This window comes from Coturnix japonica, chromosome 3 (genome assembly GCF_054131305.1).
Source record: "Coturnix japonica strain WE chromosome 3, WE-NBRP24, whole genome shotgun sequence".
NCBI lineage: Eukaryota > Metazoa > Chordata > Aves > Galliformes > Phasianidae > Coturnix > Coturnix japonica.
The window spans coordinates 30,725,836-30,752,083 of NC_140665.1; the positions used below are offsets into that span (position 1 = coordinate 30,725,836).

Genomic DNA, 26,248 nt, shown 5'->3' on the forward strand with positions numbered 1-26,248 from the left:
GCTGCCCAGAGGATGTCCCTGCCAGCCCCAAGTCTCCCAGCTGCTGCAGCTCATACTGACACAGATCTACTACCTTTCTGTCCAAAGAAAGGAGCTTCTCTTTACTGTCCTTTCTCCCAAGGATGGGTTTCTTTCTTAGTTTGGAAACTCTCTCAGCCTCCTCTGCACATTTTCTCTGGCATGAAGCCATTCCCATTCCCTCACATTTCTTTTCTGATTTTCTTCTGCTTGGGCAGGAGGATCTTTCAGATGCACGCTTAGTTTTGACCTCTTCCAGGTGACCTTCCCCTTGGCCTTCTGGCACAGAGCCTCTGGCACAACAGGTAGAATTCTGGTCTTGCTGTGCTCCCCTGGTCTCTTCTAGTGGGCGCAAGCGGATGGGACTCAGAACCCGTTGGCTAATCTCATCCAGGAATCTGGAGAACTGCAGTTTTTCCTCTCTGCGTTTCTCTTTGCGTTTGGCAATGTCAGCAGCACTACTGCTGCTGTGCTCCAGAGAGCGTTTCTCCTTACGGACAGGGCAGAGCTGAGGATCACTGTACTTGCACGAACCACGGCCATGGGAGAGTGTCTCAACTGAGCGGGACTTGCGTAAGGTCTCAGGGCATGGGCCGGTTTGCATGCCAGGCTGCTTCAAGATCCCTTTCAGAGGCTGGTGTGAAGGAGAGACCCGAAACTTCCTCGGTGTCAAGACTTCAGGGGGCTCCTTAAACATAAGTGAGCGTTCCAGGCTTCTGCTCTTGAAAGAACAACTGGAATGGTGTACCTCGTCTCCAGGCATCACAACTGTCTCCATGCTACGGCTCACAAATTTTCTGAGATGCCCACGACTGCGGTTTGGGCACCGCTTCCCACTTCGCTGTCCCATCTTCCTACCATGTGGCGGTGCTGGCAAGATGGTCTGGCTCTTAACGTTCAACTCTGCTCTGCACCCTGTCACTTCCTTCTCACTGCTGGACTCCAGGGACCACGATGAGGAGAAGTTCAGGTTGCAAACCTCAAACCCCTTTGCCTGCTCAAGCTGGCCTGCCTCAGTGCAACTAAACCCTGTTTGCTGGTGCAATGGTGATAAGCCCTTTGCCACCCGGCAAGCTGTTACCTGACTCTGCTCAGCCAAGATCACTCCATCCTGGTCGTCACGAATGATGGGAACCTCATGACGGATCTCACGATGCTGCGGGGGTGCCTTGCGGTAAGGCTTCTTTGTTGGAGCTGTGTTTGACATCCTCCCTCCTGAGTGGCTCCGACAGCGGGTTACCTACCAACAGCAGAAAGTTCACAGAAGAGAGAGGCACAGGCACCCCATCGAACCCTAGAAGCAAACCAGCAGGAAGCAGTCTCCCCTGGAGTCCCAGAGCAGGTCCCCATGCAGAGTACTGATAGAGCAGGAAAAGGATGCAGCCACAAGCCTTGAGCAGCAGCTGCAGGAGAGGGAGCAAAGTCAGAGATAGATGTGTCCTTCTCCCAGCCAGTGAGAGCAGAGGGCTGGCACATCCTCTCCCCCCTTTTACACACACTCACGTAGTTTGTGTGTATCCAGATATATATAGCAAACGAGAACAGGCCTCACAGCAGCATATTGATTAGGCTCTTTAGGAAAGGCCTTTTCCAGTATGGAAACAGCAAGCCTTACAGGCAGCAGTGACAGTAGGAGTTATTGATTATGTGCTGTCACTGTCAGCAGGAACTATGTGGGAGGAGACTCTAGTCATTAAAGAGCCCAAATTCAGGAGTTTACTGCTTACACAGGAACACAAATGGGGCAGACTGTAGGAGGCATGTCAGAAGGAGCTACCATACTTTTACAGCTCCTCACTGTCAGAAAAAGACAAAGACCAAGTTGCAGGAGGCATCAAATTAGGAAGCACTGCCATTAATGTTGGCATCTAAGGTCAGAAGTTGCAAAATGCAGCAGTACTGCTATGAGAAAGACCAGACTAGTTTTTGTCCCTTAACCCCAGCTGTACTGGGCAGGAAGATTTTGCCTGCTGTATGAGCAGAAGCAGCACAAAAGCAAGATGTGGGACAGAAGGAAAGCAGCTATCTTGTATATCTGGAATAATCTTCTTCCTTTCCACCACTCAGTAACTATGGTGGAGAGCAGGAAGACTTTCCCTCAAATAGCCAGAATTTCAGCTATGCCACTGCATACAAGATAGCAAGTCCCAGAGATGCTAAGAAGTCTCTTTAGGGCCTGATAGCAGATTTATGCTGATGATAATACATGAATCATTCACAATCCCCATACATTTGGAGTAAGCACCCGCTTCCCATTCCCCTTTCCCTTGCTGAATCCTATCACTGACAACATTTAGCGTCTCTGCAATCCACAGAGCCTGATGTGCAAAACTCTAAAGTGCAGAATGTGCCACAACTCAGATCACCCTTCCCACTCATCTGCTGGGAAGGCTATTTAATGCCCACTTACAATGGCTCTCCCAGCTGGCAAAGGAATATTGCCAGGCCAATGACCCAGCAGGCTTCATTTGCTTTATGTTTTGGCCAGGGGAGTTTTACATGTTATTCAGTGCCCAAATGGAGCCCTGAGAGTTACCTTCAGTCTTTATCCTCTCTTTCTTAGCTGCATCTTTCTGACACTTAACTCTTCTGTCAACTCCTGACAAGTTAAGGACAGCAGATACTCATGTAAATATCTCAAGATGGAATTACTGTCATTTCTCCAGCCCTTAAGGACTTGAGGACTTACCAGCCTGGGCTCAAATTCAAAGCCTCATGAAACAGGAACACTCACTCAGATGCCCTGAAGAAGAGAAATAAATGTCTTAGCATTATCAAAAAGTCAGTTTGAAACCTCACCCTGTAAGTGTGTAAAGAAGAGGGAATATTTATAATGAAGCACAACATGATATTTATCACACTACAAGTGCCTGTTCCAACCTACAACGGTAAGTTTTAAAGGAGATTAGCTTAGGACAGTTGAGCCACATAACCCAGCAAAAGCTAGAAAGGCACTTGGCAAGGACACATCCCAAGGACTCACTCAAGCAACCCAAACCACGCAAATTCATGAAGCAACAGGTTCTAGAAAACCTTGCTTCCAGGAAGGACTAAACAAATCCCCTGTGAAATGGGACCCTTACTGCTAATTTTCTCTGATACTGCAGACTGTGAAGCCTAAATGCTAAAAAGGACAAATGAAGTAATTGCTAAGTCAGTTTTTCTTGCTAAAGGTGCACTTACAAATGAGTTGGTAATTATCAGACTCTCCTTTGAGCCAAAACATTACATTCCCGCGCATACCACCGTGACAGCTCACACCTCTACAAGTGAGAAGACAAGCTGCCTTCTGGCTTCCTGCATGCAGCATGTCATGCTCTACTTTGGTGCAAATAGGTTTCTGTGAAATACTGCCCATCCAATCCAGGATTTAACACAAGTTCAGAAAGGATCTCCTGTATTCAAAGCTCAGGGCATCCATCATTGCCTGAAGAGAAATAGTTGGATCCAGGAGACAGCTCTAAGAGCTTAGCTCTATGGCTATCACCCCGTCACTGACATGAGAGAGACTGAAGAGGAGTCTTCCCTTTCCTGATGCACCTCTATTGCTGCTTTTTCCCCTATCCGTGGCACCAAGCCCTGGGAGGAGGGACAGAAGTGAAGGGTGTGGAGTAGTTGTATGCATATGGGGAGAGCCAGATGGAAGGTGAATGGAACAGGCAGGCAACCAGGATCATGCAAACTCAAGCTCTGCCAAAACAAACTGAAAGGTGCCCTGGTGCTGGCCCTGACCCAACAAACTGTCTAGCCCCCTTCCTTACAGCAATGCTATTGTCAGGTCTCAACTAGTAATGTTAAGAACAATTCCACAACAGTGTAAATGATCTGCCGGAGCAAGCAGTATGAGAGAGGAGAGAGAGGAAAAAAAAAAAAAAGCGTAACTCCAGGAAGGACCAGGTTATGACAGCATGAAACTGCTTTTCTACCAGCTCCCAGAAACAGCTGGAAGTCAGACTGGCAAACAAGCAAAGGCTTCCAGGAACAGCTGTCCCCATGGATCCCTGCAGGTTTCCATCACGGTGGTACCCAGAACAAAATGCTAAAGGCCTCGCTGTTTCTCATCACACAGTTCCTCAGGCTCAGGCAGGACTGTCTCACTTCCTACCCAATACTCAGCAACTAAACTACCTTCCATCTCATCCTCACCCACCTGGAAGAGATACCAGGTCTGGAAACCTACTATCACAATCTCAAAATTTCCACTCAAATACTCACACTGCCTCCAGGCAACTTTCCCTCAAACAAGGACTTACAGATCCAAAATGACGATGTGTCCAAACATTTCTGACTGCTTGTCTCAGAATCAGCTTTCCCCTGTCAGCATCCAGCAGCATCTGGCCAACAGCTCCTGAAACATGAGAAAGGAAACTAAGTGTCAGTCACCTATGGACACAATACATGGAAACAGCCAGGCACGCGCACAGCAACCCACAGCCTGGTGCCAGGGCAAGAGTCAGAAGCAAACTGCTGCACCATCAGGCTACTATCTAATTACAGGAGCCTCTAGAGCAAGAGAAGCTCCTTGTCTTCACTGCATCCCAGAAAGGGAAGGTCTTTTAATCATCCCACCACTGAGCAGGATGCTTGTGCAGAACAGTAACCAGCCTGAAAGGCAGTCTGACCAGTATCAGGAATCCAGCTTCTGTCGTTCTGCCCCAACCAGCCCACCACACCAGCCTAACTTTGTTCTGCAGACTTCACTGCAACTACACAGTTAGGCCCCCTCTGCCTACAATATCCAGGCATTCTTTGCTTCCGAGGTGGCTCAATCCCCTGCTACTCCATTCAGAGAGCAACAGACACATTCCGCAGATCGATGGACCTTGTGCTTCTAAGTAGAAATGGACATAGGCAGTGCCTAGAAACAGAAGAAAGCGCTAATTCTGCTCTACACTCGAAGTATTCACAAGCCTCTGAAGAAGCTTGCTTACAAGTCCACATTCTGTTGTACGCAGGAAAAACGTAGCTTTTTAAGTGTGAAGCTACAGCAGCAGGCAGCTCTTCAGCCCAAATGTTGCTATTCTAATTAGCACTGTAATACAAGAGGAAACCGAACCTCTTAGTCCCTTTTATCTGCCTTATCCATCTTTCCCAATAACACCCCTTAGCATTTGCAGTTCTCTTTCTAGCAGGCTATCATATGCAGAAGCTCCAATTCTACTGTCTTCATGCTCCTACCCACAATAACTCCTGACACTTTCTGAGCTCACTGACAGATACAGCTTCACTAGAACAATTCACTGAGGGCTACCAGACTTGGGCCAACACCCATCAGCAATAGTCACATCTTCATAAAAAACAGACTTGAACAGATACAGGGTCAGAAGACTGCAGGGGAAACCTAACAATTTACTTTGCTACTGCCAGAAGCTGATGATTCCTCCACCCCCTCACAAAGACAAAAGCCAAACAGCCTCTTCACTGAGACAGGGCGCAGTGACAGTGACTGACTGCAACTGCACACACATTTGGCTCCAGTTGTTTCTATCAGACAGCACCCCTGCATGTAAAATCCATCCCCAGAGCAGCCGTGTCCTCTGCACCGTTTAATACAGATGGAATTTAACCACACATCAGGAGCAGGTGTGATGTAGCACTGTATGGTTTAGACTATTCTGTCCGGGATCCACAGAACTAATAGCTACATGGCATTCTTGCAAAACCACAGCACTACCCACTTGCATCACCTCTCCAATAACAAGAAACGGGACATCTAAGACACGTTCCTCACCACTACCTTCTCTCATGTTGCTTTTTCTGGTCCCATACAACTGCCTGTTCACCAGTGTTCAGAAACAGTAGTTTTCCATCCTTAACAGAAATACAGTGATATTGCTGCAGAGAACGTTCCTTATTTCAGCATCATCTGTCCAACATTTTCCTTTCAAAAGCAGCATTTCTTTGATCTTGCGCTTTAATCAGAAAGATAAGCTTGCATGACAAAGAAAATACCTTCCATAACACAGCCACATTTGTTTCTAAAGCAACACTACAGGAACATCCATTGGCTATCAGCATATCAATACTCCAAAAAACTCCAATCACTTTTTTACACTCCTGTGCAGAAGTATTTGCTGCTGCTGTCCCGTGCCACTTATATAATCACACAGCTAACCCAGAATTTTCACCTAGTTTAACCAGCCTACAGCTGAAATACCAGATTCAACTGGAGACTGGCAAGAATTAGGAAGCAACAGTTTCTCCTTGTTAGCCTCGTTGGAAGCAACAGCAAGAGATCTGTCACTTGTCTTCCTGTGCTTATGGACAGAGCCAACCTCAGCCCCTGCAAGTCTCAAGCCAGATTACACAAGTTACTGCTGCAGTCAACCTGATCAAGACAACTCATCAGAGAGATGGGGAATGTAGAAACTGCACTGAGAGATCCTGTCGAGGACAGAAGATCATGTCTGAGTTAAGAAGCAGCCCCTGTAGACTGCTCACGCCAAGCAGAATGGAAAAGGACCGCAGGGTTATTAAAGGGTATTTTAACATTTAATGAGTTCCTTTCATGCAGAGAAGGAAATTCAATTAAAAATACGTTCAGATCCATTCTGCTGCTGGTTACTTTGAGGCTCCCAGGCTTTCCGTTTAAAATAAAAAGAGATAGCAGCTCCCAGCATACAGACTTGCATCTCAGTTCTACTTGCATGTTAATACTCACAGGTCACATCTGAGTAACAGCATTAGAGTGTCTTTTGGATTAGAATTGAGTTTCAGAAGAATTATTGCTCATTTCTGCTTTTTCATATCAATTAACCTTGGCTATTAAGCAGAAATCTCTGTTCCTTGCATGGGAGCAACTTCAAGAGATAGCAAGAGAAAGGGATCGTGGTTGCTGTTGAAGAATAGGCCGGCCTAACACCTAGCATATTTCCAAAGGAAATTAAATCCATGGACTCTAGTCTTGCTTAGTTCTTGCTGAATATAAATACCACCAAACAGGACATATCATGTGTCTGTCACGTACATGCACCCTGTGAAAGACTCTCACAAGTTATCAGAATCACACTTCTCTTATGGCCTCACTCCTTCCATGTGCAATACAAAGATCCCCACCTCCCAACTCAGCTGGGCTCCCTATCCTTAACTATGGATTATTATCTAGTCACTGTGCTAAGAACAGCTTAGCTCCCCTAACCCTTTTATAAACGCCAGAACGGATCAGAAACACTAACATCTCTCACATGTAACTGGAATAGAACACAACAGCTGATTAACATCTGAACAGGAACAGGACAGGAAGCAAAAGACCCGAATACAATCCCCAGAAGGAATGTTAATGGAGAATAAAAATACCCGGGGGAGATTCTGACCAGGAAATGAATGCTAGCTTTCTAATCCATATAACATAGAACCACCTTTAATGGCTACATATGAAATTGCACAAGAACCAGCTTGACAAAAGGTCACCTGCCAAGTTACCTTTAGCACCAACAGCTACAGAAGGGGCTTCTCATCCAGAAACACTGACAGACCAAAAGGCCATTTGGTTTGCTCAGAGATTCCTTTAGTTGGATCGTTTTAGTTTGCTTAGTGATCTTTTTGACTCTCTCAAGGTGGTTCTGGCTGCAACCTTCCAGAGCCTAGGTCCAAGTCCCTAAGTCCCATCCCAGCAATTAATATCAGCAATTCTCTTGTTTCAGCCCATGATATTTTTTTTTAAGTTAAAGTTATGGGAAAGCTACAGCCTCCAACTTCTCAACTGCAAGGACTGCAAGTCACTGAGCTGTCCCTCTAACAGAAAACATAGCAATGCTAGAGAATGCACCATTACTGCAACCAACATGCTTGCCTAAATTTGCTCTTCAGAACATATCCTCCTTCAATGAGCTACAGTTACACAGATGGCCAACATACAGTGCAGCATCCACACAGACTGGCAATGGAGCACGGCACATCACTTGCATAATTAACAGAGGACAGATGGGCAAGTTCGCTGCAGTGACCCAACCTAGAAAACACCTGCAAGATTGCAGAGACTTTATGCTCAGTCCTGATGCTTGCAGGTGGTAGCAAAAAATAAACTTCAGAAAATTAAACAGATGTTTAGAGCAGCCAAGTTCATTCTGAAATATTACCTGTACAACTGGGTTTGTAGAGCGTTTAGTTGTCATAGAACCTTCAGCCACCAGGAGAAAAAACGATGTGTATCAATTGGGTTCATGCTTTCCAATATGAAAGATAACTGGCATCTGCAGTGCTTACAGAATGACTTCCTTCACCATGAGTTTTGTGGGAGCTGAAGTCACCATTCACACTGAGGCACGTGCACACTGGGGTGAGGAAGTGTCAGGGAAGCAGCATCAAATTTATTAGCAAGCCAAGAAACAACCTCAAAATAGTGTTCCAGGGGTCTCATACCTGTGCTAGCCAAGGAAGTCCCACTCTATAAGGAGGAACAATCTACAATCACATGCTGTGGCTAAGAATGACAAAGCAAATGGTTTGCAGTGATCAGTGCGCCCATCCTCCATCCCCATGCACCACAACAGGCCCTTTCATTCCATAATCACATGGCTGCAGCCAAACATGACATACTGTTCAGCAAGTAATAAAAAAGATCAGCCTTTTCCCCACGGTCTTGTCTACATATACACTACACTAAATTAAATTGAATTAGAAAATAATGTAAAATGGTATAACCCTCCTGGGTAAATGTTTTTAATTCAGTTTTAGAGCACTTTGTGTTGAATCAACTTAAGTTAAATAGATAGATACAAGACAAACTAAATTAAGAATGCCTATACAAGAATGCTGCGCTAATATAATCACAACTGTTTCTAATCTGATTAAGTTGAATCAGTACAACTTCCCTGCGCAGGCATAATCCTTAACAGTATTGAAGTTAACCCTTTTTGTCCCTCCCTGCTTCCAAAGAAGGTTCTGTGTTTGCTTGTTTGTTTGTTTTTCCTTAAGAAAAAAGAGTGGCATCTCTCTTAGAATCAATATAAGCTAACCACATCACATATTGAGGTATTGAATTTACTGACATTGATATGACTACAAGATTTTTATCATCACAGAGCTGAGACCTACATAGCGTGACATTTTCTCCACTCTCTGAGCAAGAGAAGAAGTATGAGAACAAGCGCTTGTGCCGTACCCTGCTCTCCATGCACTCACACAACTTCTGCTAGCTAATGTCCAACATACCTGGACCGGTTTGGACACACAGAAGGGAATGTTCTCCACACTCTCATTCATTCCTAAGGGAATGGCTCACCAACAGCTTACCTGAGCAACCCGAGTGTGGAGTTTGAGCATGTTAGCTAAGGGCCCCCAGGCATGGCCTTATGGCTGCCCTCTCCCACCAAAGCAGGAGGCACAGTTGCTAACAGTGTGGTAATCACATACACAAAACAAGTGAGAAGTCACAGATGCGATGTGCTGACACTCTAAAATCGCCTCTTATCTCCCCAGTTCCCACAGCATTTCCTCTTGAAACAAGTCTGTCAAAGTTAATTTCCAGCAGTTTCGAACTACCAGTCTTTTCCTTCCTCAATTAAAGACCATCTGAACCATTTCTCCCCAAGTACCATGACGGTTCATCCCCGTTCTTTTGTTGTGCTCGCTTCCATTTCTACTTGTTTCTCCCCTGTGGTCTCTGAGCTCACTATCCCTCCTCACACCCACTGCAGCAATTCTGTTTCACCACTGCCTTCCCTTGGCACCTCTGAGCTACCCTGCAGAGCTCACTTCCTCTCCCATGCAACAAGCTTTCCCTTTTAGCACACAATGACAACAGGGAAAATATTCTAAGCCCCTCGCAGGGAACTATATTCCTCATCAGCCACCAAAATAATTGTGCCACCATTCTCAGGAACAGAGTGAGCTGTCACTTCTGCTCAGTACCAGGAGAAGCACCAAAATCAGAACTGAAAGGCCACTTCATTTGTTATTTTTTGAAAAGAGCTATTTTGAACCCTGATCACATGGCAACACGGGCTGTAGGTACATATGAGAGTTCAGTTGCTAAGGGAACCACACTTTATTTTATGAGATATAAATTCCAACCCTCAGAGGGCTGCAGGTACATTTTCACAATCAACTACTTGGTGTCTAATCTCAGATTCGCACCGGTAGCTTCCAGCAGCTCTGAGGGTCCATGGCCCCAATATCAAAACCAGGATTCACACTCACCGTACTGGCAAGCATTGAGAAAGGACAATAGAAATTTCCATCAATAAGGAAAGAAACTGAGGCGCTGGGAGAGAAAGCCTCGCACACTGCATCTGCATGAAATTCCATGCAAATTATGTTCTCCAAAAAGGAGAACAGACTCAGCTGTCACAAAAAAAGAGATGTAGGAAAATTCAGCAAGACAAAGCCCTATTTCTCGCACCTACACCAGCAGCGATCTGGGCTAAAAAGAAGGAAAGCCTGCATGAGCTAAACACCTACCTGACAGCAGTGAGTTGAATTACATACACAAATAAAGCAGCAATCCTGATCGAGTAGCGGGAGAACAATATTTGTACAATTCTCAATTTTCTCTGCTGTTAGGGTTTAATCCCAGCAAGAATCATTTTGGTTTAATTAGCTTTTGCCTAGCAGATGGTCAGATGTGAGAGGCAGAGAATGGCACAGGCTTAACTGTTGTGTGATCATGCAGCTGCATGATCTGTATCCAAACAGTTAAGCATGGTCAGGAGTCCAGCTGCAGTTTGCACAACACAGTCCATCTTCGCCATTAGCCAAATGTCAGCTCCCTCCTTCTCCAGATTATACATCAGGAGCAGAGGTACTACCCAAAGGCAGGCAAACACCTAACATGCAATTTCACCACCATCCCCTTTCTCAGGGAAAACCTTTAAACATTAATCAACTGAAAGTCCCTCTTTCTTCAGTGACACAGAAGCACATTCAGATGCATTGCCATGGAAACTTGAGCCATCCTTTGTGCTATTTATCACAAAAAAATCTAGAACAAATATTTTATGATCTCTGCAGCACTGAATACAGGCAGCAGACAGTACAACGAAGTAAAATTACAGACTCCAGCACTGTGCGAGGACACCAGTAGGTTGACCTTCAATCGACCAGCCTGGGCCTTACTTTACCTGCAATAAGTAATAGCTCTTTATGAGCTGGCAGTGAGAGGAACAGAAGAGGTAGCGGGGCAATAAAACTGCCCAACTGCAGCAAGAAAAGAGGAAACAGTTCACAGCCTGCTCCTATCCTGCCACTTTCCCTCCCAAGAAGTCAGGAGTGATGGTGCTGCCAACACCTTCACAAAGCATGTATCCTGTCAGGCAGGGATGTCTCCCCCCTCACCCAAGTCATAGCTGTCACAGCTCTAGAAACTGCAGCGAGGACTCCTCATTGATTTCCACTTGGCCTCTGCAGCCAGGTGTGATTTGGAGCATTGGAGCACCCACACCTACACGTTGGCTGTAGCAGTCTCAACAGGCCACGACGCACGAACAAGGAAAGGAGGCTGCTTTCAAAAACATGCTTTGGGCCTACCAGATAGAGAGCGTGAGCCAAGGGCAGGAACAGGCACAAAACTTGTCTCAACTCTGTAAACAATAGAGCAGCATGGTTCCTGAAGCAGAACGTAACCCTGGAGCATCTTCTCTTTTTTGTGGTGTGGTCCCACAGTTAATCTGCCTCAGTTTGCCTCACCTGTTTTAGGTTTTTTTATTTGTTTTGAATGCATTTCTTAGCCTTCAGCTCTACTGAACTGCTGAAAGATTCTATGCTGAGAGTTCAGTCGCAGAAATACAACACGGTTTAATCCAGTTTAGGAAAAGCAAACAGATCCACCCACCCATCTTTCTCTGGTGACCTGTATGAGGCACACCACTCTGGCTATGCCCCTTCTCCCATTCTTCTGGGTTCCCGCTAGTCCTCATATCAACAGGATCCTAACAGTGGCAGCAGGGACCCACACCTCCATCCTTCACCCCACAGATGGCACGTGAGGGGCCTGCTCTAATCAGCCTTCCACGTATGCTGTGTTACATCCCCAGGCTTCACTTTCCCTCCTTGGGAAGACCACCACGGACATCCAACCCCAGAGCACATGGCTTCTTCGATTCTTCTCTCAGACAAAACTCCTCCTCAGGGCACAGTTAGCACTCTCATCAACTGGCTCCTTCAACACTGCTAATAATGACAAATATGGCTCTTCAGCAGGAGGTAATCATGAACATGAACCCTCCCAAGGGGCAATTGCAGCAAAGGCCAGGCTCTTTGGTTTTACCACAAGGGCAGCTTGTCCAGACTAGCACTGAATCCCCTGCCTGACATTTCTCTTGTAAAACTGAAGTACCCGATCTATATCACTGCTCTAAGGGGCTCTGAGTAAAGAGGACAGTTGTCCCAGATGTCCTAAAAAAAGCAAGCTGTCATGTTATATGCACTTTATTTTATTTTATTTTTTTGTCAGATATCAGACAAAACCGCTCCAAAGGCTAGCAGGTCACTACTCATCTGAGGGCAAGGACGAATGCCAGTGTATTTCCAGGCAGATGTTGCAAAGAGAAGGTGTTTGTTGGCTCATGTCTTCAGCTTCATGCAGCTACAAGAGCTGGGCTCTAGAGTCTGTGACTCTGGACTAAGGAATGTCTCAACTGTCTCATCTGCTGTTGGCTCAAGGTGCTTCAGGATAAGAACAATTCCCTTTATCCCATGGTCTAACCACAGCTCTGCTTTCTGCTCTCTGTCCCACCAGGGGGAGATGTAGCTACTTGGTGAAAGTTAATGCTCTAGCTAGGGGAGCACACCTCCCTGGTAAAGGTGTTTGGGACTGGACATCAAAGCAGAGAGATCAGGATTCCTACAAGTTCCTGAAAGCCAGCAGTGAAGTCAAACCAACTTCCCCCCACACACAACATATTAAAACTCACTGATAGGCAAGTAAAAGCACAAGAATCAGCCTTACTCCTTTCCTGGCAATCAGAAAGTAGCAGCAGAAGGAATATTTAATCCTAAAACCTTCATTTTTGCAGCTGCGGCCCACGTTGCATGACAAAGCTGGAACACGCAATTATTATATACAATTAAACGTTCAATCAATAACTTTCCACATAATCCAGTTTTAGGCTTATTTATATTTTGTTACACTTCATGTTGCCACAGGATACACTGTTGAGTTTGGCACTGCCAAATAGAGGAAGGAAAACAGTTTCAGGCAATACACTTTCTCCCCAACACCTGAGTCCTAGAAGTCAGGTAGAGTCAGTGGCAAATGGCATGAAATCAAATGCTCAGTTTACATAAAATCAGGGGAGAGGAGAGACCAACACAAATCATTTCCAATCCTTTCACAATCATTTACCTTTTGCAACAAGCAACATCTCCCTAATCATCTATCATTGAGTTCTTGCTTTGAAAAACGATACATCCTTCTGAAGTAACAGGAGCACGGACCAGCCCGCAGCAACTGATCCAAGGACTAAAGCCATGGCCCAAACTCAAATGCTACGCTATAAAGCCAGAGCACTTTCAAATGTCCATTCTTTCATGCCTGTTTCTGTCTAAGGATGGCAGTAAGGAGGTCTTCTTCTTCAGAAGACAAATTCTAATGTGGAAGCAATTGGCCGGTCAGAGAACCAAAGGCTCACAGAAATTTTCAGAAGGGGAACAGCAAGTTTCCAAGATAAAAGCAAATTGGTTAATGAACTGAACAGCCCAACAGCCCAGAGTTTACTCAGGACAGATGATGTTCCACTTTTCTTCCCACAGACCTTGTTCACAAAGCACCCATCCTCACACTAGCACCAGCAAAGAGACTATTTTTTCCCTGAGCTAGGCAAACAAAAGACTTATGTACATAGAACTAGGATGGCTTGTAAGACAGGGACATGAAAGATCTTAGTGCCTGTTTCTCTTAGACATCCGGCAAGGACCCCAAAATAAGGCATCTGCATCTTGATTTGCAGTTCATTACCAAGCTTCCAGTGCTCTTCCCTTTAAGTACTAGTCAGAAGTAGGTTTTTCCAGAAGCTGGGACAGTTTAGTGGTAACTTATTTGTGTAATAACATACACTACACTGACTGGGGGGGGGGGGGAGGGGAGTGCTCCTACCTGGCTTAAATCCTGGGGTCATTCTGTCTCCAGGAAGACATCTCATGCACAGTTTGTACTAAGCACACAATTTGATGGCACGAGCCACTCAGTCGTTGCTGAGTGCCAACATCATACAGGCTGCTGGGGGACAAGCCAACCTTAATTGGCCTTAGCGGTGTAAATTAAACCCTACAACACACCCAAGCAAACAGTTTCTTTGGAGAAGCAAGTATGAGTTATTTTGCTGCAGCTATAAAGGAAACATTGCTGCTAGGACATGCCCCTGGAGTGACTGTGCTGCTCAGCTCTCCTGCTGCATTCCTGGGGTTGTTTAGCAAGGACTCAGCTCCAGCCTCTCCACAAGCAAGAAGTCTGAACCCTGAATGCCATTTGCAAACACAGCCAGACTCCACCTCCTGCATGCCTGCAGGCCACCAGGTGTGGCCAGGAATGGCACAAGCTACACACCAAACACACCTTTGATGTGGAGCTGAAAGCATGTAGCCAGGGGGCATGAACAGCACGCCACGCCGTGCTGACTCCCAGTGCAGGAATGTGGCTGCAACCACAGGCCAAGGAAGGCAAACACATTGCATTCCTCACCAGGCAGGGAAGGAAAACAAGCAGCAAGCCCACACACCCGCCAGGCTGACACCCGCCACGCTCCCCACGCACGCCAGCCCTGCTACTGCCAGGGCCCCAACAACAGCTTCGGCCCCAAAATCTTCCACTGGGCCTTCTGAAGCTCTCCAGGTGACTTGAAGCCACGGGCAAGAGACAAAGCATACGGCAGGAGAAGCACCAACTGAGCACACATAGTGTGGGGAGAGGAGCCACCATCACGGCCAGGAAGCAATCGCATTCCAGGGCAGGAACAGAGTGCTGCACAGTAGCCTGGGAAGGGAATTTCCCTGCTTTTTCCTACAAGGCAAGGGGAGAATGCAACACTAAGTCCTGCTGACCTGAAGGGGCAGAGCTGAAAGGAAGCTGACTTGGGCCCCTTCAAGCACTCCAGGTACCCAAACCCTTATCCTCCCTCAGGAAACCACCCCAACTGAAGTCAAGCAGCTTTTCTCTGGGATGTGATCATTTCCACATCCTATCCTAACGCTGTCCTCACTGCCCACAGAAACAGATCTGATCTTCACTGCACATTACCCTGCTCTCCAACAGCATTGACACCACATTATTAAACAAACATGAGAAGACTGAGCATACAAAAATACAATGCATAAGGAACCTGCTGTCCCACTATTTTACAGCAGCCACACACTCTCACCAGAGAAAAAAAATACCACTTTTTCACAGGCAGTGCCTGGAAATCCAAAAGGCTTTCTGAAGAATTCAGTTATTAAAGGGTTCTAAACCTCAGCAAAGCACAGGAATGTCAGATTTCATAAGACTGACAGAAACTATACAACACAAGCTGGAACAGCAGAACAGAAATCCCCCTCTACTTTCCAGGAAGTGAAGAGCACACATATGGGAGAGAGCCATGTGCTGTCACTGCACAGAACAACACCAGTGAGCTCCAAGAGCACCAACAAAGGCCTAAAATACTATAATCTCTGGGGATCCTGGAAGAGGAAAAGTCAGCGTGGCCACAAGCTCCAGAGGTGCACCAATGAATCTAGCAAGCTGCCAGAGAAGGGATGGTTTCTAAGGTGGTGGCCCTGCTGCTCCACACTCCACACGTGCACTTCAGGGCCCTCAATGAGGGGAATGGGCTGCTGTTAGGTAATGAGAGCAAATCAGACGAGGTGCAACACACTTTCCCATGCCCGTTGAATTTCAGTGCCTCAAGCCATCTATTCCCTTTCAAGGCAGGAAGGTAGGCTGCTGCACTAGCAACAGCCTTTAGGAGAAAGAGGCATGAAAGGCTAGATTTACCAATAGATTTATATCCATAGATATAAATAGAAGCCTGGCAGGATGTACAAAAGCACCCAAACAGATCAGATGTCTAAATCACCCTATGCCAGAGAAAGGGCTTCTTCAGTTCTAACCACTCCATACCACTCCAACCCCAACCACCACAAGAAAACCCAGAGCAGAGAGGACGGAAGCCCCTGATGCTCAGCAGGCTGCCAAGGGCCAGCCCCATGCAATGCACTTAGATGTGACTGCACCCAAATGCCCACAAGTCTCGACAGCACAACCAGCCATGGCCTCAGCATTCAGAGCGTTTCCATCTGCCCAGTTCCCAGAATAGGAGCTGCCTCCTCTGCCTCTCCTCTCTCCACCCCCACTACACCTTTATTTTTCATAGACTAAAAGCTGTTTTAAGGTACAACCCTCATCCTGCCACCAGTGGGCGGGTGAGTGGGGGAAAGGGGCCCTTTATAATTGTAGTGTTGCAATCTGCCAGCCCAGCCAGGCGGCCTGTTCCCGCCTGCACCGTATTAAATACCTTATAACTGATTACACCCCCATGGGGCATGATTAGCAGTCTTCAGAGAACAAAGTCTACTTTCATAAGAATAAGAACAGACACGTACTGCTAACCTACTACACAGCTGGGCAGGTGAGGAAAAAGAAAAAAGAAGGGTGTGGGGAGGATAAGCTAACTGTATGGCTAACTCCATCCTTTCCTTCCCTCCCCTATTCCAGCATCCCTCAAGTTGCTATTTCCACTGCCCTGAATCGTTCCCTTCAGACCTAACCCAGAAGATTCAGGTAACGCAGGACAACAAAGAACCTTGTGCCTTTGGAAGCTGGGCAAAGTCCTCACCTGGGGGGGGTGAGGCCTTGAGGCAAGCAGGCTGAGCTTTGCTCTGAGCGATGGCAATTCCTTCACACCAGTTCCCAGGAAAAGGGAAAGGTGAATTCCAACAGCTGCATCAAAAACAGCAACAAGGAGGGAAAGTTTGCAATATGATCAGGTACCCACGCCCCTCTCTAACAACGTGTATATCTGGAAGGCCCACATAAGCAAGAGCAAAGCACCTGATTCCATCTCTAGGTTAGGAGCTCTCCCAAAATGGGCAATTTCTTTTCTTGTGGGCAGCGAGGCGGCAGCAAAGAGGAGGAAAATCTTCTGCATCAGAGGTAGATAATAGGGATCCCCAAACATCGACAGTCCACACGCATTGCCACAACAAAGAACCAACTTGATAGAAACTCAGCCAATCTGACACGAAATGACCTACCGCCCATTAGCAGGTGCCTTCCACATCTCAAATGCCCACATAAACAGCCACAAATACATTCGGTACTATCTGGCCTCCATCTCATCGTGGCACAAAGAACCAAACTGACTGTACAGCCTTTCACCAAAATTGATTAGAAAAACAAGAAGGAGGCAACTCTTAGGCTCCGGCACCTATCATGAGTCCTTCCAGCTGTTCTCCCCAAATCACTGACAGAGGAGAACAAAGCAGGAGGCTCCAGTATAATATTCCTATTTCAGAGGGATGTCTGAGCAGCAGCCTCAACAAAACACTAAGGACCTTTCTAACTGTATTCATTTTGGAAACAAGTCCTCTGCTTTACCCAGAGCCTATTTTCTCTGCCTCATGGATGCTTATGGTACAGCCTGGAAGCACTTGTGTTTCACCAATGCAGCTAAAAGGCGGTGCCCCACTGACACATTCCACCCAGATTCTTACCCAACCCACCCAAGAGGGGATTTGTAGATGGAGACACCAGCCCAGATAAAATGATCTACTTATATCTGCATTACTCAGCAGCTGGTCCATCACCCAGCATATGCAGGAGGTATCTGAACTCTACTCTCTAGCCTCATTTGTACAGCAGAATCTGAATATTCTTTTTTTATTACAAAAAGACCTGAAGGCACCAACTGTCTCTAGGCTCAAACATACCCAGCATTGATGTAACAGCATCAATATTTGTAGTTATGAAATAGATCATGCTTTCGGGGTTTGGAAAAATGGGAGGATTCACCATAAACACATGTTAGTCATTAAAGGTTCCTGGAGGTAATTTAAATTAACCCAGACAACACAACAGCCTGACTTCGGGAGCTCAAACTGCAAAGCTGTCATAAATCCAAGCGGCCCAGTAAAACTTCTCCTAAAAGCTGCAGCTAGTTGTGAAGCCCCAGATGGCCACCTAGAATCAGATTCTGCCACCAGGGGCTAAAACAAAGGGGAAATCACACTTCACACACAGACACACACACAAAAAAACCTCTACAGCCCTTTGGCTCCTAAAAGACAAAAGCAGTCTGCTTGCATTTTGGATAAACGAATTATGTTTATTGCATTTGTGCGTTTGTAACAAAATAACTAAAATAAAAGCCCCACAGCTTACAATGATTTTTCAGTCCCTCACCATGCTGGGCAACCTGGCAGGCACTTGAGCTCCCACTGCAGCACTGCAGTACAGCACTCTCCCCCATGGCTGCTGTACCCCCAGCCCTAACCCCCTGTTCCCAGAGTAAATTGCCTCCTGCTGCAGAGAAGCACTCTGGCTATTCCATTACTGGTATTCACCACCAGAGCAAGAGACCCTAATTTAGCCCCGCACGGGCCTTCTGCAAACTGCTAATCCCCCATGCACAGCTGTTTTTCAAATGCACGGGAATGAGCAAACTGAAAACGATTTATGGCGCGTGGCAGGAAGACTCCTGGCTCCCTGCATAGGCGGGGTTTTGGGACAAGATCATGCTTGGACTAATGTTTATATTGCAAGTTGTCAGGCGGACAGTAAATCATCTCCAGAGTTGCACAGTAATACAGCTCTACTCATCCAGCTGGAGCTTCGACGACATTGAATTCTGTTACAGCCATTCCAGATACACCTGGGAACCTATTACAAAGGTATAATCAAATCAAGAAAAGAACAGGTACACTTTAAAGTTGATTCTACAGAAAATGCACAGTCCAGAAAGGGTGATTTGCTCTCAGGAATCGGTCTGACCTGGTTTGAGAAGCTTCCCCCAAATACCACTGCTCACTATTCCTAGGAGAAAGTGGGCCGACTGCCTCTGCAGATGTTTATTAAGATTGAATTTGCTAGGAAAATGCAGCTAGTTGAGAAAATCCTTCTCAGTAAAGTTTGCATTTCCTAGGATTTACGGTAACTGTAGCACAAGCAACACTCAGACATCTAATTCTAGAAGCTCGAACAATATATGTTGCATACTTAAGCACATGAAATACTTTCTGCTCAGAGAAATGAAACCGCTTTAAAAGCAGGATCTTGAACTTGAAGTCCATTCTCAAGAAAGGTAACTTAAAACAACTCTAAATTAAACAAACATCCACTGTTTCTATTGCTTTCTTTTCTCCCATTTGACAGGACTGTGAACTACATATTGGGTATGGATCACATACAGTAAAATGGAAGGGGGAAGACGCCTTAAACAAGGAAAAAACAAGAAATAGAACACAGAACAACAACAAAACAGTAGAATTAACTGCAATCGCCTTTCATTTATGTGAGATTAATCAGATTCCAAGTCATCTCTTGAGAACATTTTAACCTTCCCACCGGGCAGCAGCAGAGCCCTTGCAAATGAGCAGGGAAGCTGTAGGATGGAATCTCATTCAGGAGACAATGAAGCAAGGCATCTTTGGGAATTGCGCAGAGCTTGCACAGCAAGACATAGCCAGGTCTGAATTCAGTTACCCTGAGTGACATATGCTAAAATAATGGTCAAAAAACTTATTGCCACAATAATTATCTAATTACTGCCTTGGGAAAATAACTTATGTTCTCTTGATACAAACGTTACAAAGTAAAATTTGCCTAAGGCTTTTTATAAGCCCAAGTATGATTCCTCAATACGAGAGAAACTACCTCGTCTGCTGCTTTTCATTCCAGAACCATACGCACACGAGTGTTACATTAATGCAACCAGACAACTGAGCCTTTAAGCACAAGAGCAAGAAAACCCACAGTTACGATTTGTGCAACAGTGCCAAAGCCGGTTTTACCGCATGGGCAAAATACAAATACAGAAGTCAACCAAAGACACAACAGTTGCCATAGACTCTCAGTTCTGAATTTGCTGACCCCTAGAAATCAGAAAGTTAAACTAGCTCTCTCTTGCCACTAGCAGGAGGTACCTAAAAACAAGCCTCATCTCTACAGAAAACCTTATTTCCCAATCCTGACCCTGTTCACTTTTTAATCTTTATCCCCTCAGTATCACCCGCTTTCTGTGAAAGCCAGCAACTCTTTACACCCACCACAACAGGGCTACGTTGTGCCCTAAAGCACATGCTGTTCCAGAGCAGCCCATAAGGAGGGTATCCACACACAGATCTTAAGGTTTGCATGACCTGCTCCTAGCTCTGAAAACCCTCCCCCTCTCTGCAATTATCTCCAGGAGTTCCCCTTGCATTTAGGCAGATGTTATAAGCACCCCTTATACATACCACCTTACCACTGCCACTTACCTTCGTTAGTCTATGCAGCAAATCGAATTGATGCCTACGTGACCAAGCAGCACTGCTGAGCCTCTGGATCCAGGGCAAATTGGACAAGTGCACAGAACACAAGCTGTGCTTTCCCAAACATCAGGAAGGTGAAGCTCATGCCACAAGATACAGGATTTCACTTGAATGGCCTTAAAGTCCACCTCCTCAGCTGCCTTTGGGATTAAAGTCCATTAAAAAACTGCAACGTGGAAAGGCCAAACTCCGCACGCTTTCCTCACTTGGAAGCAAAGGCAAGAAACACAACTCACTATGCCTGACCACTGAAGAGTAAAGAAACAATACTTGCATGCCTTCACATTCATGAATAAGACAGCCTTCATCTATGGACTGTGCTAACCTTTCCATGAGCCTCACTTCACAATCCTCACCTATCAGCCCTACTCAAAGCAGCCATAGTGCTTTTATTTTTATTTATTTATTTTAAGATGTGGTTCTCACAGAAGGAAAGGTTCTAAACAGCAAGTGTGATTCAGTCCCTCTCCTCTGACACAGGCCAATACTTGGTGGTTTAGAAGACAGCAGGAAGCCCCAGTGGACAATTACAGAATGCGCTGCCCTTTTTTCTAACCTTTACCTGTTAGAGATTGGGTTATGTATGAAAAAAAAATAGATGCCTTCTAAAACAAGCTCTTTAGCTAAAGCAAGTCTGAACACTACCACTCGTATAAGTGCTTGATCTTTTCTGAGCTCGCAGCCTCAGTGCTATTATGTGGTAGTGAATTTGCACAGATTAGACATCATGTGAAAATACTTTAAAATCATTATTCAGTTTGATGCCTATCAGTTTTACTGAATTGCATTCACCTCAACTGAAGAACACATTCCAGCTTCTTCAGCTCTGCGCAGCAGTCTTCCTCAGACTTGGCACCCAGCACTGCTGAAAAGCAGAGGAAAACCGAGCCCACCCAAGTGATGCCTATCCTGCATTCCAACCCTTTGCAATGCTGTTCTCACACTCCCACATGGCCTTCCACGCCATTTCCTTCCTAAGCACAGCTCCCAGGAGGACACTCCAGAGGGTGGCTTATGTCTTTCCAAACATGAGATAGCCTGCGAGCTTCTGCTCTCGGCCTTCTCTGCCTGAGCACATTTGCAATAAGACCTTACAGGAACATCCTGGCAACAAAGAGAACAGCTTCCAAGTCTAGAACAATCAAAGGGGACAAACAAGAAAACATGAGTTGAAGTTGTAAACATTCAGCAGGATAAGGCATTACCGGATGTGGAAAATATGAAACAGCTCCTGGGAAGAGCGGAAAGGGGGGCTTCAAAATGCTTATTTGCCTTAAAGAAGGCCAGGCCTAACTTCAAAGCAATTTCAACACGCTGCAGAACATGAAGGATGACAGATCACAGAAGGTCTACTTCATTTTGAAGTCATGGCTTTGAATATTCTTTCTATAATTTTTTCCTTACTATGCTTTACCAAAACATTTAGCAACACAGTACATAAGCATCTTACAGGTATTTATGAACCCTTTCTAAAATGCTTAGTTAAGATGGGCATTAATTTTTACAGCCAAAGAACAAAGCAAGAATCAGGAATTATCTGAACACACATAATCAATCTCTGGTAGAAAATAGGTATCCTACATCCCAGTTCAGCATTCTCACCACAGGTTCATCATTCCCCTGTAACCAGCAGTAAAGGTTTTAAAGTCCTAAAAAGTAAGATTCTCCCTATTTCAGTTACAGTCTCAGCTGATCTACACTTACAAAAATCCCTCAGGTAAGGAATCAGTAGAGGAGTGTGACAAACAGAAGTATTAGCCCCATTTACACAGATTATACATGCCGTTCCTTTGCAGTCCTGCATGAAATGGGTTTCAGAAAGGACCGTATTTATCCAGTTACTAGTAACGTAAGAGGCACAATCTAGTACAAATGCCAGAAGCACTCAAGGTATCATACAAGAAGGGGACATCCTCCCAGCCAAAACCTTCAAGTTAGGGGAGCTTCAGGACCTCAAGTTTACCTGCAAAGGATCAATCAAGTCCAGCAGCCAAGGATGTCTGTTCAGCTCATTATGAAAATTCCTATTGCTGATAACACTGGTCAAAAGAGCTCAGCAGCATCAAAAAGGCATCAAGTATGATTCTCATTTCTTAGTGGAGGAATCCTGCCCTCAAGCAGTATCAACATTCAGACTCATCGGAGGCTCCTTGACGCAGCATTTCTACCAGTAACATGAAAGGCAGAAAGTTATTAACCACTGCTACATTAATCTTGTCACACTGTGCTGTAAAAACTGTTCACAAGGACATAAAGTGGTTAATTCACAGTGACATAACCCTCAGATTTATTTACTGGGACTGTGCTGTAGAAGTGATGAAAACATGGAAATCTCAAGAGCCTGGATTTCAGCAGAACCTTCATAAACAGATACTTTTTGCATGTTAGGAAGCTTGTCTTTGGAAAAACCATCAGCTTCCAAGGCTCACAAATCTACATGAAACTGCAAAAAAATATATATAGTTACAAGTTACTGAAACTTGTTTATACTGCTATTAGGTAAACAGTTAGACCATTATTTATTTATTTTGAACAAGCCATTTATGTAACACTGGCTTCCACAAATCCTTTCTCCAAGCCATCTCTGTTACCATTCTCACCAACAGACTGATCAGAAAACACTCATTATCTGACTCAACTTTATTTTTCTGTGGGAAGAAAAGGGGCAAACCTGTGAAAGTCTACTCCTCTTGTGAGGGTATAATTTGTTTCCTACTTTCCCTAAATACTGTGCCACATGGCTGTGTGGACAGGGCAGAGAAGAACTCGGGATCTGAAAGCTGCAAAGCAAGTAACTTAGCAGCAGCCAACAAAGTGCTTAGAACGCTGAAGAAGAATGCAAGGTCATCTTTGGTTCAAAAAGATGGTTTGATGAGACAACAGGTCCTTGCATGCAACACTTCCCCTCCTGACCCAAGGCCCTGTCTCCTATTAAGATGAAGATGGCCATGAATTGCACTTCTGAACTCTGCTGATCCTTCTGAAACGCAATCCCACAATTTCAAGAGTACTGAGTGACTGGCAAGGTATTAAAAGCCAAAAGCTTCTGATACCACAACTAGGGCCTGGGAGCTTCAATTTTGATTTACCACGCAGAAGCCAAGATGCACCACATGTAAAGTACTGTTTGGATACAAACATTTTCTGCAGAGATCCATTATGAAAGGGAAAACAAAACAAAACAATAAAAAAAAGGAATTGTGATTTGACAAGTGAAAGGGATGTAAAATGTACAGGACCAAGCAGTCAGGTATCAAATAACTGTCCCTGGGACTGGACCTCAATGATGAGTTCAGGAGAGCACAGAGAGGCCAGCAGCACACCTGCACCATCCATCATGGGATCAGTCAAAATATGGGTGGAAAAAACTATGCAGCAGAAGAAATAACCTAACAGAACTAAGGGTCAGTGGAATTACTTAACTGTGATATTGCAGTTACTGCAAGGGAAACATCTCCAGAAAGGATTTCACCGTGACTGGTTCAGCAGACCTCTTGCCATTACACAGAGAACATTGCTACTTCAGCACCGACAGAAAAGACTCTAGAGATACATGTATTTTTTTAACACAGCAGGTAAAGGGCATTAGCCCACATCTTTTATTGAACTTTCCTTCTCAGGGGCTCTTACTGAATTTTTCAGGGTTAGATCCATTTGATCCACACCCCTGACCTCTTCATTCAGGCAATGTAAGTCTAACACGATGCAAAAAACACCACAGGAGGGAAAGTTTTTCAGGTATGTGGTACCATAGTCTCAAATAATTCAAGTAAAGGGACAAGAAGAGCTCAGCATCAGCTCATTCCTGGCTTTCTTACCTGCTATCTGATGCTTCAACAGGGATTAATTGCTTCCTCTTAAGCTGACACTCTTCCCATTTCTTTCTCTGAATCTGTAAAACACAAATGAATACCTCTGAAAAGCTTTCTCTGGCACAAAGTAACTGTACTTAATAGATGACTCCTTCCAGTGGACAGCCTCCACCTGGCATCACTCAGATCTAGGTCATTTGCAGCCTTGCCAGACCTGTATATCACTTGCATGCCCTGCTGCCTCCCAATGCAGCATCCTGCCCATTTAAAAATCCACCCACACTCAATCTTTCACTGCACACCACACCGTGTGTTTAAGCTCTGAGCAAGAAGCAGGTCACTATTGTTTGCTTAGATCTTTTAAATCTTCCCAAGTTTCCATGGGCTGCTCTCTAAGTCAACCATAGGAGAGGTCCACACGTAGACAAGAGGGCACCCAGGCTGGCAGATAACTTCCCATCTAAACCCAGGCTTGGCAGTGAGTGCCACTCCCTCCACCCCAGCTCTGACTGTGGCAGTCAGGCTCTGATTCCTTAAAACACACACACCATCCCACACTGGTTCTGTCTCGCAGCTCCTTCTCCAGCACCCCCTGCAAGGACCCTGCACCTCATCCCTCCACACCCCGCACCCACCCGGCTCCGTCCCGCAAAGCGAATCCCCATAGCGGAACCGGCGGCCTCCGGGACACCCTCCCGCCGTCTCCCGCCCGGGAAGGCCGGCGAGGCCCGGGGGCAGGGCCAGAGCTCGGTCCCCGGCCGGTCGCCGTCCCCTCTCCCCGTCCCCGAGGCCCCGTCCCGGTTCTGACCCGGTCGGGCTCGTTTCCACCCGTGATCCCCGTGACTTTGCGACCGGTTCGGCCCCGGTTCGACCTCGCCTCGAACCCGCCCCAAACTTTGCCCCCTCTCGGCCCGGCCCCACGCTCTCACTTCAGGCCGCCATGTTGCCGCAGGGCACGCCGGGTAATCCGGCGGAATCCCCACGCCGCAGCGCGGTGCGTCATCGGGCAGCACGGGACGGGAGGGCGGGGCCGCGCGTCCCAACGGCACCGCGGCAACGCGCCTCAGCTCCTCGGCACTGCTGGGCTGGGGGTCTCAGGCATAGACATAATGCTCCACATGGGGCCTTACAAGGGCAGAGGAGAGGGGGACAAATGCCCCCGAGGTCACAGCTCTCAGTACTGCCAGCGGGGCCAGAGAGATCCCAGAGCTGAATGGGAAAACCCAACTACAAGTCCTGTGGATTTCTGTCTGTCTCTTAGAGAAGAGGGACTGGCAGTAAAGGTGGATGAGAACAGGTCAGATCTGGACACAGCTATGATCATGAACTTTGGTTTCTACTGGCAAACTCATCCACTTCATCTTTTCTACACTTGAAGATTCAGCAAGTTAATACATTTTACATTTTAACCAAATCATCCCACTTGTTCCATTCGGAGCTCACACATGTCCTTTGCCCGCTGCCCTCTAGGCCTGTCCTGCAGCCTTACCCTCTGTCCCCTCCCTGTCACTGTTTCTCTCACAAAGCCGATGCCCGCATGGTGATTATTTGAGCCACATCCAGAAGAAATGGGAACATCCGAGAAAAGTCCTGATAGTATTTGGATGATATTCCCAAGTGTATTACACATACACAGCCTTCAAGTCTGCAGTCAGGTAGTGAAAGGCTCAGTGTGCTGCAAGCCCAGCCCACATGGTGCCCTCTCTTACACAATAGAGGACAGGTGCTCGGCAGAGCCCTGCTTCATGACCTTGGGAATACAGTGCAAAACTGCTGTGCACCCAGCAAGTGCCGCCTGCACTGTGCCACGCGTCAGCAGGGATATTTCAAGAAAGCCTTCAATCCTTTGTGCCCCCATAAATTCTCCCGACCCTCCCCATGCTGGAGTCAGATAACAAGCAGGAGGACAATGGCTCCAAAAATCCAGGCTGCCCATCTGCTCCCCACTTCCAGATTCTTGCTTCTGCAGCACCAGCTGATGA

General features: G+C 46.1%; 1 protein-coding gene across 13 annotated transcripts in view; it reads right to left on the reverse strand.

Annotated features, from left to right (window-relative positions):
• TJAP1 (tight junction associated protein 1) overlaps nt 1–25,235 on the reverse strand; it is a 37,004-nt gene extending 11,769 nt beyond the window's left edge. For 3 of the 13 annotated variants that reach the window (XM_015857763.3, XM_015857751.3, XM_085543222.1), the window contains exons 1-5: nt 25,196–25,235; nt 24,273–24,346; nt 4,272–4,366; nt 2,708–2,761; nt 1,100–1,258 (exon numbers count right to left, since the gene is read on the reverse strand). In XM_015857763.3, coding sequence (XP_015713249.1) covers nt 1,100–1,225 — 126 coding nt within the window. In that variant the 5' untranslated portion in view covers nt 1,226–1,258; nt 2,708–2,761; nt 4,272–4,366; nt 24,273–24,346; nt 25,196–25,235. Of the gene's footprint in view, nt 1–1,099; nt 1,259–2,554; nt 2,618–2,707; nt 2,762–4,271; nt 4,367–20,400; nt 20,552–24,272; nt 24,347–24,901; nt 24,963–25,074 lie in introns of those variants that run through there. The other 10 variants (XM_085543220.1, XM_015857759.3, XM_085543218.1 and 7 more) reach the window with 7 other exon arrangements.
• Between the last annotated feature and the right edge of the window lie 1,013 nt (nt 25,236–26,248).